Source organism: Nyctereutes procyonoides, unplaced genomic scaffold (assembly GCF_905146905.1).
Source record: "Nyctereutes procyonoides isolate TBG_1078 unplaced genomic scaffold, NYPRO_anot_genome, whole genome shotgun sequence".
In the NCBI taxonomy this organism is placed as follows: Eukaryota; Metazoa; Chordata; class Mammalia; order Carnivora; family Canidae; genus Nyctereutes; species Nyctereutes procyonoides.
Window position 1 is genome coordinate 46,346,127 of NW_026575042.1, and position 13,571 is coordinate 46,359,697.

Consider the following 13,571-nt stretch of genomic DNA (forward strand, 5'->3'; position numbering starts at 1 on the left):
GGATCGAATCCCACGTCGGGCTCCCGGTGCATGGAGCCTGCTTCTCCCTCTGCCTGTGTCTCTGCCTCTCTCTCTCTCTCTCTGTGTGTGTGTGACTGTCATAAATAAATAAAAATTTAAAAAAAAGTTATTGATAAGTAGCACGAGGGAAAGTCCCTGGGCAAAAATTAGGCAACTTAATAGCGGCTCAGTCTTCTAAGAATTTGCCAGATTTACAAACAATTCTTCATTTAGATTTGAATCTGCACTTGTGCCATTTAAACCTCTCCATGGATTATGCTTTTAACACGTGAAACCAGTTTATTGCATCCTGAGGAGGAAGGTTATGCCCTGTAGACCTTAGTTTGAGACTTGTCCTTTTGGGTTGAGCACACTGCCATTTGTCACTGGGATCCATGAATAATAAAGGATGTGAAATCAACCTGTCAAAATAACCAACTGCCAAATCTTAAAAGTGTCAATTCCAAGAGAGAGCATCCCTCGTGGGCTCCTTAAAAGTGTGCTGGACAAAGGCCTTCCCTGCACCTTCTGAGGATTATCCCAAATTTCGAATCATGTGTGTGAAATCATATTTGAGACCTTATTTGAGAGACAGATATGAGAGACAGATACTTCACAAGTTTCTGTTAATGGAATAAAGGCAGTTCTGTTAGGTACCTTAAATTTTAATGCTCTTTAAAAAATTAATGTTTTATCTATCTATCTATCTATCTATCTATCTATCTATCTATCTATCTATCTATCTATTTTACCTGCATTGACTTTGTCCTGTTAGAGCCAACTAACAATATTAATTTCTTATGTCAAGGAAAATCCCTGTCCTATGTAAGGACCTCAAGTTTTTCCTGTACAGTGATGCACCTTGACGGTGTTTTGTTTTGTTTGTTTTGTTTTTTTTGTTTTTTTTTTTGTTTTTTTTTTAAATCAAGATGTTAGGAGGAAAGGAGCTTTTCTGTCCCCTTGTCCATGATGGCAGTAGGTGTCTCTCCTCCTGGAGGTGGGCTGGGATTGGAATTGTTTTTTTTTTTTTTCCCTTCCTTAGGAGCATAATAGTCAGATTGTCGTATTTCAAAGCTTTGGCTGGTGGTGTAAATTAAGTCTAGTAATGAAAAAGTTAGCATGAGGCAGCCTTCATGCATTTGTCTTCAAGCATATCATGCCAATCTCAAGTTGGGACTTGTTCCAGCCGGTCTTACTTAACATTCTAAAAGGGAAGTAGTACACGTTTAGTCACGAAAAAAGTGTAATGCTTTGATGAAAAGAGCAGCTGAAAAACAGGCCGTAACTTTATTATTGTTCAAATCACTGAAAGGTTAACCTGCATAATTTTTCTTTTCTGCTGATTTTTATAGCAAGTCTCCCATTTCATAAAAGCCACAGGAGACTTTATAACAATAATTATCTTGCTGCTTCATTGGAAGATCCTATTAAATGCAGGGAGGCTCTTTTAATAACATTGTTTTAGCCATTACAAACCCCAAATTTATTTTGAATACAAAACAATGTCCTAGGATATGAGTTTGTGTTTCTTGACCACTACAATGTTTAAAATTTTTTTTCATTTTTTACTAGAAATGATTTTTTTCTTCTAATATTATTTTTAAAGATGCTAAACCTATAGGCAAATTGAAATAATAGTGCAACTAAATTTCATCTCAATTTACACACTGTTAACATTTTTCACATATCCCTCCCTTAACCGTCCCCTCCCAGTATTTTGGGGGGACCTATTTGAAGTTGTAGTCATTGTGAGAAATGCCTTGCCCTTAACTGCTTCAGCATGTATTTCCTAAAAACAAGGATATTCTCTGACCTAGTCACAATACTGTTATCAGTCAAGATTAATTGTTGAAGGAATAATATTTTTATTATTTATTTATTTATTTATTTTGCAATAATATTTTTAAATATTCTCTCCGTCTTAAAATTTTGCCGTTTCCCAATAATACTCTTAATTTTTTTGATGTAGCATTCAGTCACTGGTCACACACTGCATTTGGTTTTACTGTCTTTGTAGACTCTTTTTCTTTAGAACAATCTCTTTCCTTTCTTACTTTTTAAAAAAGTCCCCTGGGCTTTTGAAAATGGATTTACTCTGTATTTGCTAGGATCTATTGTGTAGGATATGTAGTAGGGGGTGCCTCTACATGTTTTCTAAGCACTTTGGACATATTAGCCTGAAGTCTGTATTAGAGTTTGGGACTTTGAAGTCAAATAGGGATATCTATAATCTTGTTTTGGCCATAGATCTGATTCATGGATCATGATTCACAACGTCAGTAGATTCATACTCCTTTTCTTTAGGATGCTGGATGACTTACTCAACTTTTCTTGGTTTTCACTGTTCTATAAAAGGAGGATTCTGTTTTGATTGTAGAATTTTATTTCCTTTTTTTTGAAGATTTTATTTATTCATGAGAGACACGGAGAGAGAGAGAGAGACAGAGACAGAGACAGAGACACAGGCAGAGGTCTCCTCGCAGGGAGCCTGATGTGGGACTGGATCCTGGGTCTCCAGGATCACACCCTGGGCTAAAGGTGGTGTTAAACCGCTCAGCCACCCGGGCTGCCCTGATTGTAGAATTTTAGATGAGAATTCCGGTAAGCTTGTTGATTTTTCAAAATATAGTCTTAAAGATACAGAAACACTCAGGGAGAGAATGTGTTTCTAAGATCTTGGAATAAAAAGTATGTATCGTTATTGATGTCTTCCTAAGTCCTAGAAAGAATCCTTTACCCTATGCCTAGCTTTTTAGTGAGACTTTGACAGATACCTTACTGAGGCTTGTCTTGCCTTCTAGTTCTTTCTTCCTTGCATATGATCATGCAAGGAAGGGCCTGCTATAAAGGGCCTTATAAAGGGCCTGCTAGTCCTTTGTAATATCCAAACTCACTATAAAACAAAGACAAGTAGAAATCTGATAGCTCAAGGTGATCTGTCTTGAATGCCCATGTCTTCTTCATGGAGCCAGAACACGCAACAAGGATTGTAGTAAAATCTTCATCAGGTCTTACTGTCCTGTCCTCAGTACACCAAAGTCACTCAAATTGTGGCTCACATCCAGTAGCTTGAGAATTTGTGCTGAGTGTAATTATTACAAACCCTTTAATGTTCCCTTGCTGAGATTGGTATCTTTAGGTCCCTATGCTTGAATTACTGTGTTTAATCTGTCATTTGAAATGATTTGTATCTATTTGGTCTGCTTTAAATAAAGCACTAAACCTTTTTCTGGTATGAGAACTTCATGTGTAATGGTTGATTAGAGGGAAGGGATGGTTTGGAGATTGAGTCTGGAGATATGCCTGCATATGACTCTTGACCTCAGATTGATACTCTCCCTTGTGCTGTGCTACTTAATCGGTGTCCTCACTTTGGGAATTTTGCCTGAGGCAGTGTCAGGCCATGACAAGAGCCTGATAACTGTGGGGTCATAGAGACTCCAACATGGATGGATTTCAGCTCCTCCGATTCACAGCTCTCTCCCCCCACCCCCCCATCTTTGGACAAATCATTAATAGAGCTGAATCTGTTTCTTCTTCTGGGAAATACGCTTGGGGATGGCTACCTTTTAATATTGTAAAGGTTAAAATAACATACCAGAAAGTTCCTGCAGTGTTTAGAACTGGTCGGTACTTAGAGAACAGTAGCTTCTCTCTCTGTCTCTCTTTTGCGCCCTTTCTCCCTTTCTCCCAAAGTCTGAGTGAATAAGTGAATGAATGGGGTGTCTGAATGTAAATTTGTAATGATTAGAAATTGGAAACATTCCTCAGCTTAGAAGTCAGAGCAAGGCCATGATGTTTTAGTTGCCTTTAGAAAGCTCCTAGTTTTCCTTCCATGATGAACGCATGATTACTTGAATTACTTTTATGTTCTTTCTTGACAGCTCTCCTTTCTGAAAAGGAGGAAATTAGACTAGCTTATTCTAATCTGTCTGACATGGTGGGAACGTGTAAGAGCTGAGTGCAGGATATGTAGGGGGAGAAGAGAGTTGGTCTCAGCAGGCTGACTGCCTTCAGGTTAATGCTTCATTTACTTGTAGTTCAGGCATTTTTGATGGCAGGAAATTTTAGTTACAGAGTTAAATAGAGTAAAAAAGGACAAAAAAGTGTTGCGTGATATAGTATGTCTATATGATATAAATTTAATGCCCAAATCCAGTACTCTTAAAAATACTATAGAAATATTCAGATTCGCATTAGGTAGCATTGCTCAAGTCACGGTGGGTACCCTGAGTACAGTCACATTCAAGCATCTCGTGTTCAGGCTGACCTTTAAAACAAAGGTAGACATTTTAATTACCCTGCCTCGAGATGCTAACATGTTAATTTAAGTTTTATTACAGAATTGGCAAAAATTCACATGCTGAGTGAGGTATGGACTTTTTTAAACGTTGGTTGAGTGTCTGGCTCTTGGTTTCCATGCACGTCATAATCTCAGGGTCCTGGGATTGAGCCCCATGTGGAGCATACCCCACCCCTGCCATCAGTCTCCACATCCAGGAGAGAGTCTGCCTCAGGATTCTTTTCCTCTTTCCTTTCTCCTCCCCACTATTTGCTTACACATTCCTTTAAAAAAACAAAACAAAAAATCCCCGAAAACCAAACTAGTTTACCTGGTTTCTCTAAGTCTTAAATTCAGTTTCCTTTCTCTTCTGTATTCTTTTTTTCTCTTTTATGACTTTCTCTGTGTTCTCCACTCCCTTTCCTACCCTCTACCTTTTCCCTACAAATACTTTATACTGCAATGGGGGTGGGGGTGGGCTAGGTATCAGAAACCCAGGCAATGTTAACGTCTGAAATGTTGGCCTACCCATTTTCTGGCTTAAGCTGGATTTTCTTGGTTTTGTGGTTATTTTCACCATGTGTTTGCACTTATGCTCTGTTTGCTGTTTCACATGGAGCGTATTCACTCTGCAAGGTATAGGAAGGGGCTGCTCTATCTTCTCTGTTCTTAGAATCCCTTGGATAAAGCTGAGGTCACATAACAGCTGTTGTTTTTTTCTCCTTGGGACTCTTGTAAACTGACTTGTCCTGTATTGAAAGGGGAGACTTGCTCACAGCCTCTCACTTCCCATTACAAATTGGGTTCTATCCCCACCTTCTCCTCAGTGTGGCCACCGAATTCATACTTGTAGATTAAACACAATTGACCTTTCTAGAGTGTTGAATTTTGTTGACTATTACTTCCTCTTTAGTTCCTGGTATACCAAGTCTCCCGTTGCTCCTTTTAATTCAGCCCCTACCTTACGCCCTGAAGCTCCCCTTTCCAGCCATCTCTTCTAATCTGTCCTGTCCACGACACAGGTGACATATCCTCTGTGGTGCTCAGCTCATTCCTTCTTCTCTTGTCTCAGAAAAGATTATCCCTTACCCATCTAATCTAGCCCTGTCTTCAGAGCCCTTGATGCACATTTTGTCTCCACTGGCTAGATTTATTGACCCAAATCTCTGAGACTTTAAATTCATCATACCCAGAATTTGCTTCTTGGCCTTCCTTTATGATCCAGCACACCACTTAGTCAAACAATCTTCAGAGCAATAAATCTCCTTTGGAAGGGGGTAGGATGGGGATTATGGACCCCTCTGAAAATACATTTTGCATATTAATTACATACAACATAATTTTACAAATCATCCCCTTGTCTCTGGGGCTCTTGGACTCAAAACCTCTTTCTCTGAATATGTCTATAAAGTCCATGTTAGTTTTTTTGGCCCTTGGCTCTTGCCTGCCTATATAGAGAACTTCTCTAATTGATCTCCTATCCTCAGTGGCTCTTTCTTCCATCCATAATCATAATCATCCTATTACTGACAAATTGATTTTCCTAAAGCGCAAGCCAAGACCATGTAATTCTTCATTTCAGAAACCTTCCATGGCTCATGGAGAAGTCTATACAGTCCACACAGCCTCCAAGAGTTCTGCTGTAGGGTCCCATCCTCCATTCCCAGGCTCATCTTCTCCATTCACGCGCTCCAGCCTCTGGCCCCCGTGGCCCCTTGTGCTCCAGCCTTAGCTCTGTCCCCACTCCTAGCTGAGCCTTTCTCCAAACTGCTTATGGCCTGGCAGTGTCCCCTTTTGCATACTCTGTCGCTTTCTTCCAGGTCCAGCTCCCGTTGTCCTCGCCTGCACGCCCATCCTCATTTTCTCCATTTGGAGTTAGCTACCTTTTCCTCTCAGTTTTTTATGGTGAGTTCGTTATGTCTCGCGTACTGTTTCCACAATTGGATTCGTTGTGGGATGCGTGCCTCACCATTGTGCGCTGCCGGGGAGGCGGAGGGCCCTGTGCCGAAGGCCTGACTCCCCCAGGGAACCTGGGAGCCCACTCATTGGGATCGTCTTCTCTCACAAAATCTCGAGTGCTGCAGGGACTCTTAGCGACTCTTGGGGTCTAACTACTCAAACCCCTGAGATTGCAGACTCGCTTGTGTTGAGACCTCTCCCTTCCTCATCAGGAGCCACTTCCTTGCTATCCTCACCACTGGGTATGATGTCAGCCCTTGAGGAACTTGTCCTGATGGTGTAGCAGAGCCATTGAGGCATTGGGCCTGAGGCCACCTGCCTGGGTTTTAGCCCCAGCCCTTCCCAGCTTGCTGGCACGTCCTGCACACCATGGCAAAGGTATCTTTGCATGCCAAAGCAGGCAAAGACACTGCTTGTGTCTCAGTTTTCTTTTTACATTGCCCTCAACAGGAAGCTCTGTGGTATCTATTCTCATAAGGTTGAAGTGAGAAATAGAAAGGTGATAGTCCTTGTAGAGCACACAGCATGGCACCTGGCACATAGCAAGTGTCCAGTAATGACTGCGGGCTGCCTCTCTGAGGTCCTGGAGGGTTCTCATTCACTTCGAGGTCACAGCTAATTACCTGGCAGCACCTGGGCTAGTTAAGGCCCACACATGCATGTTTTGTTTTTGTGGAGTTAGGGAGTGTGGAGGTGGCTACGGAAGTTTTGAAAAGAGCAGGAAATAAAGGAGACTGGATTTATGATTTCCCTTGAGAACATTAGAATATCTGAGGTTGTAAATAATAGTGGTGAAGAATATGGGCTCAGAAGCTAGTCTGAGTTACAGTCCTAGACCTGCTGTGTATATGCTGTGTGATCCCCATGCAAGTTGCTTAAGTTCTCCATTTCTCAACATCTTTATCTCTAAGATGGAGATCACAATAGCACTTCATTGGCTTCCTGGGATTAAGTGGAACAATCTGTTGAAAGCTCTTGGTACACTTGCCTAATATTTAGTGACTAGTAAGTACTGCCTGCTGCTTTGGTCGTCATCCACTTCTTCTGCTGTTGCTACTAGCCAGCAACCTTGGGCCCTTAATCCCCCCTGTGCAAACAGTTGGCACAGAGTAGTAGAAGCCCCCGTAAGTTGGGCGTGAACTTTCCAGGTAGCCACGTCCTCACCATTGTCTGTCACCTTACATCTGCCCTGTTGCCTGAGTAACAATTTTGTCTGTCTCCTTTTGATAGATTCCTGTTGACTCCTGCATTCATGTCCAAGAAAGCTGTCCTGGGAACCAATCTTTAAGTCCATACGAACCTCAGGGAACATTTATTACAGTAGTTCTTAATGTGTGGTCCAGAACCATAGCATCAGTATCCTCTGGCAACCTGTTCTCAGGCCTCACCCCGGACCTCCTGAATCAGAAACTCTGGGAGTGGGCCTAGCAATCTGTGTCGTAGCCGTGTCATAAGAATCCCTCTGGCTTATCCTGATACCTGCTACAGTTTGACGACTACTGATTTAACACATGTTCTATAGTTGTATTGCTTACATCCAGTAAAAATAGTTATATTTAACTTTTTACAAAAACCCTTATTTGTGTTGTGAGCTCACACAGATTATATTAAAGCTAACTTTCTCCCCCCCCCCCGCCCTTTTGCTCTCTTGTTTCTATCATTAATGGCGATGCTCTAGTATCTCATTCTAGAAGTCTTGTAGGATTTAGGATTGGTGATTGCTAATTTGGGAAATTCTTTTCAAATAGCTGCTTTGCACTCTGTAAATGTGATTTTAAGGTTCTCTAATATGCCCACTTCTAAGTTCTTCATAGGTTATTTCAGTCTGCACATCACGTACTCGGTCTTTGACTATAATGTTACTATAATAGAATTAAATGTTTGTATTTAGGGAGGGCATAATTTTTGAAATTTTATCTTGAAAGATCTTTTTTGTTTGTTTGTTTTTACAGATTTTATTTATTGGAGTAAGAGAGGGTGCTCGCAGGGGGAGGGGCAGAAGGAGAAGCAGACTCCTCGCTAAGGAGGGAGCCCGACATGGGGCTTGATTCCAGGACCCTGAGATTATGACCTGAGAGCTGAAGGCAGATACTTACCGACTAAGCCACCCAGGTGCCCCTTGAAGGATCTTTTTTTAAAAAAATTGTATTATTGGGACCCCTGGGTGGCTCAGTGGTTGAGCGTCTGCCTTCGGCCCAGGGCGTGATCCTGGGGACCCGGGATCGAGTCCCACCTCGGGCTCCCTGCATGGAGCCTGCTTCTCCCTCTGCCTGTGTCTCTGCCTCTCTCTCTCTCACTGTGTCTCATGAATAAATAAATAAAATCTTTAAAAAAATTGTATTATCAAGATGTAGTTACTTACAATACAGTATTAGAGTCTACATCGCCTTATTTAAAGGCGATGTGGATTTAGTGACATCTCTAATGGTTACCATGATTTCATTCCTTCAGAAAACAAAAATCAGACATTGAGTGTTTTCTAGAAGAGTTTTGGACAGTATAATATGCTGCAGTTACAAATTTTACTTAATTAACTAAAACCAACAGCACACAGCTAAAGCATTTTGTATCTATAGCTTTAAAACTGAAATGTTGATAGACATTAGCCCCAAAGCTGTACATGTACTGTTTAGTAATCCTGCTTTCTTCATGTTCATTTACTAGTAAACCCAAGAATACCCCCACTTCCCAGGCTCCTGGGTACATGTTATAGGAAGTCAGCCAAAAAGAGCTTGAGTTTTTCATAAATTTATCTCATCTGTTGAAAATAAAAATATCAGTGAGAATTGGGTTCCCCTTTGCTTTTCTAGTATGTAAAAATAAAACCAGTCTGGATTATTTTACCAAATATTTATTGATTGCACAATGAGACAATCTCTGCTCTCAAAAATATACATAAATTATCAAAAGTGTAGATACATGTGTGGGCAAGTAATTACAAAGCAATGTAAATACAATAATTGAGGGGTGGCGACAGACTGATGAGGGGGTGATGGGGCTTGACACGGTGGTGGGAGATCGGCCAGTTGAGATTTCATAGACCAAGTGATGGCATCTTAGGGTTTCATGGATGGGTAAGAGTTTTGCTCGTGGGTCAGGGGGAAATTAATGTGTGCAGTGAGTGGCACCGGAGCACAAAGGAGCAAGGCATGTTCTGACAGTTACAAATGTACCTAAGAGTGGAACGTTCCAGGAATGGAAGAGCAGTTAGGAGACAAGGCCAAATAGGTGGGCAAGTTCCAGGGCCTTCAGGACCTTTGAGAACGTAAGAGGCCTGGGTTTCACCTTATAGTGATCATGTTGCAGCCAGAGGCCAGAGCCGATCATGACTATTACTTTGTACATTTTCTCTAGAAGATCTAAATCTGTGTCCACAATCCTAGAGAGCCACATTTTAGTTGTTTTTTTTTTTTTTTGGGTGGGGTGGGGTGGGGGAGTGTTTTTTTTTTCCCCCCAGCACAGAGGGATTCAGGAAGAAATGTGGAGGGAGGTAAGTACGCACAGGTTACCAATCCTTTGCAAAATTTCCCTAGGATGGATGCTGTTGATCTTGTGTCAGCAGTTCCCTCTCTAAATGTTCCAAGAATGACACAACAATGACATATTCTATTTCAAACATTTGGAATCGATGGTCTGCAGGGAATAGTGTGGGAGGTACCCAGAAAACATGACCTATTTTCCAGCCTTAAAACATGTTCTCTTTCTTAAAGAATCCTCGCCATCTTTTGGGAATGGGGTCAGGAAGATTGCAGACTAGCGAAGGGACGTCTGCCACGAGGGCCCCAACACACACCCAAGCAGTGGGAGAAGTAGTTATTTTCAGAGAGAACAGAGGTTGTGACCTCAGAAGGCCTTGCTGAGGAGGTGGCACGTTCAACCACCATTAGAGTATTTGTCGGGTAGAGGGAGAATTCCAAAGAAGATCAGTCCTGGGTTCTTGCCCTTAAATTGTACACACTTAGGACCTTTGCAAAGGACTACAGTGTGACATCTTACGTGGCTTAATAATGGTCTCATGCCTCGTATGGAGTACTGAAGTCATTTCAGTGCTCTTGAGTCTGGAAGAGGCTCTGTACAGGGAGAAACTCCTTCACCCAGGCTTTCTCAGGGTTTTATGGCCTATTTCAACTCCTCAGATGCTTCATATCTCCGTCCCTTTCAGCCATGAGCCTCAGCCTTCATATCAATGGATTTTTGAGTTTTTTTGTTTTGCTTTTAAACAGCAAGTATTAACTGTTGTCAGACACGAAAGCGGTAGTGTTGTTTGAATTATGTATGTGAAAGAATGGGAAGAGGGTGTTTTGCAAGGGAGGGTCGTAGTAATTCACATTTATCTATAATGTTTTGCAAAATCTTAAGTGAATGTTCTCTAAAAGATGCCCTCTTGTGGCCACTTGCATTCAGCTGGATTCTCTGACTAATGCTTCATTCAGCTCGTAAATCAATCTATGTGACTGATTTATTCAAATCAGGGAATTCAAATTTATCATCTAATCCTTTCTATAAACCAGGGGAATAAAATGGAAGAAAGCATTTGTCCCATCCATTTTTCTCTCATTGTTTAAACTTGATTTCCAAGTTTAATTATCTTTTGAAGTCTTAACCCTTACATAGAAGGTACCCATGCTAAAATTCTCATCAACTTAGAGTTATATTGTCTGTCTGAATAGTATGATTTTCTTGGGATGACGCTGTGGTTATTCTCCCTCTCAGACACGGTAGCCTTTCTGTGAATTTTTTACATAAGAATATGTATATTAAGGGGTCCATGCAAATGTTAGTTGCTGCCAAAAAGAGAGTTGTTTCTTTGACTAGAAACAGTAGGTTTTGCAACCTGCATTCAGTCTTACTGTTGGTTTGACTGTGAGTATATGGAACTCTGGCAAAATGAAACGGAGCGAAACACACAAAGAATACAGCCACGACAACAAATACTTTACCTTCCAGCTTTGTGTTGTGTTTGCGGTCCTTACTTCTGGTCTTTCTGTAAGAGTTGTATACCTTTTTTGCAATCACTACATAAAACAGAAGCATTAGAACGAAGACAGTCCAGAAAATGAACTGGCATATATAGTTCACCACTCCATGCCATTTCAGCCCCAGGGGACCCTTCAAGGAGGCACACTTTTTCACAGATGAGGGCGTCGCTTCCTTGTTGCTCAAGATGATGTTTGGCAGAGAGATGAGGAACAAAAGGAGCCAGACAAGGGCCGAGGCCATTTTTGCAAAAACCAGTTTTTGTACAAAAAATTTTCCAAAAGGCCTGATGATCTTGAGGAATCTGTCAAAGGCGATGAAGCCCAGCAGTATGATGCCCACGTACATGGTCTCGTAGAAGATGACAGCCGAGAAACGACACACGAAGGCTCTGAGTTGCCAGGGTCCAAGGTGGGAGTCAGAGAGGATTTTAAATGGAAGCATGAGCGTCATTACCAGGTCGGCCACCAAGGTGTTTTTGAGGTAGACGATGAAGGTGGAGGAGCTGGGGATGTGCAGGAACACCCACAGCGCCAGAGTGTTCAACAGGATGCCGGCGAAGAACACAACCGTGTAGACGGCCGGGAACACCAGCTGTGCTATCCGCGTGTCCCTGGGGCACCGCTCCGACCCGTTGACGCCCTTGACCCCCGTGGTGTTCATGGTGTCCAGTGTCAGCTGCTGCAAATACATATATACACGCACACACACACAGAAGCAAGAAGTAGTTCATGATCTCAAAGGGCTGCTTTTAAAAACAGGCTTCAGGTGTGTAGTGTGTTAACCCCCCACATTCATTCATCACATTCAGTGAGCCGGCTGAAAAGGCACAGGTTGTTTGTAGCCTAAAATTTTTTTTCTTTCTTTCTTTCTTTCTTTCTTTCTTTCTTTCTTTCTTTCTTTCTTTCTTTCTTTCTTTCTTTCTTTCTTTCTTTCTTTCTTTCTTTCTTTCTTTCTTTTCTTTCTTTTCTTTCTTTCTTTCTTTCTTTCTTTCTTTCTTTCTTTTCTTTCTTTTCTTTCTTTTCTTTCTTTTCTTTCTTTCTTTCTTTTACATGTACTACATTTTTGGTACTTGTAACAGTACCATGATTTTTACACCCTTATGAAACCCAAATAACAGGTTCTGTCTCTTTCATAAGCGCTACTTTTAACGTGGCAGTGAAATAAGACCCATTTTAGAAGTAATACTTCACGTCAGGTTGCTGCACACTGTATCATTCCTTATGCCCATAATCTATGGTTTCTAGAATGTCTGCCTTAAAGCGTGGTCCCCTCCCCTCCCCCGTGAACATGATCTATCTTTGATAAGCAAGCCCACTCGTAATAAAAGTTGAAATTCACCTTTGTTTGGGAGGATCCTGAGCTCAGTGTCTTCTGATTGAGGCAGTCATTTAGTTTAGTCCACGAAGAGCCTGTGAAGCAAGTATTGTTCTGCTTTCTTATACTGAATTTCCTTCCTCATTTTCACGTGTGTAATGTGATCAATTAGAACATCTTCATATTCAAATCTTTGCAGATTTTCTAATAAGCTTCTTTTATTTCAAATTTAGGTGCTGTTAATCTGTGACTTGAATGAATTAGCTTAGTTGCAGTTATCTTTATATTTTCTCATCTGATAACTCATTGTGGCAGTTTATCTTTTCTGTATACACAGTCATTGAAATTTTTGAGTGCCTCTTGTGTATGATAATAGGTGGCAGAAAAATAAAGAAATTAGCCCCCAGATTACAACCACATAGGAGAGTAAGAGTTGACTCTAAAATCAGAGTCCCCATCTGCACCGTTGTAGACTGCTTTTTCCGGGAATTTGCGTTCAGAAGGATGATCTTTTTATTTTTACATTCATCTTAGTCTTTAGGGGTCTCTATCTCAGGAAGATAGGCTGACATATTTTCTAAGACTTCAGGGCTGTTAGACCCAGATTTGAGGGATTAGCATCCTAGATGCAACAATTATTGGGTGCTAGATCGTAGGCAAGTGATTTAATGGCTCTCTGCCTCAGTTTCCTCATCTGGGTAACGGATTTAAGGTCAGTACATTACATCATAGCATCACTGAGAACATAGAACGAGTGTCTAGAATAGTGCTGGGTATATATGGAGTGCGGAAACACATCTCGCCCCTTGCCACAGTGGTGAGTGAACTGCAGGTTTAAATGAGATAATTTCCCTCGTTAGAGACTATTTTGGAAGCCTCTCTGTATTTCATGTTGTACGCAAAGTGCCAAAGACTCAAGGAATTCCATCAGTCAGCTTTGGGCCCAAGCCTGTAAAAACGTGTCCTTTCAAACTCTTCAAGTTGGAAAGAGCGTAGTTGCCGCATTGTGTGAGGACAGCTGCCCATGAATAGAGTC

General features: G+C 41.4%; 2 protein-coding genes across 2 annotated transcripts in view; one reads left to right on the top strand and one right to left on the bottom strand.

Moving 5' to 3' along the window:
* The window catches only part of MED12L (mediator complex subunit 12L), a 317,933-nt gene that overhangs the window by 208,762 nt on the left and 95,600 nt on the right, over positions 1-13,571 (top strand).
* Positions 9,141-12,595, bottom strand: P2RY13 (purinergic receptor P2Y13). The gene is made up of 2 exons (XM_055321586.1): positions 12,560-12,595; positions 9,141-11,899 (listed from the first exon to the last, which is right to left on the bottom strand). Exon 2 carries the CDS (start codon positions 11,879-11,881, stop codon positions 10,880-10,882), a length of 1,002 nt encoding a protein of 333 aa, XP_055177561.1. The 5' UTR covers positions 11,882-11,899; positions 12,560-12,595; the 3' UTR covers positions 9,141-10,879.

What these genes read in the sequence shown, in the direction of transcription:
- P2RY13 (XM_055321586.1), bottom strand. Translation starts at nt 11,881, where the DNA reads ATGAACACCACGGGGGTCAAGGGCGTCAACGGGTCGGAGCGGTGCCCC.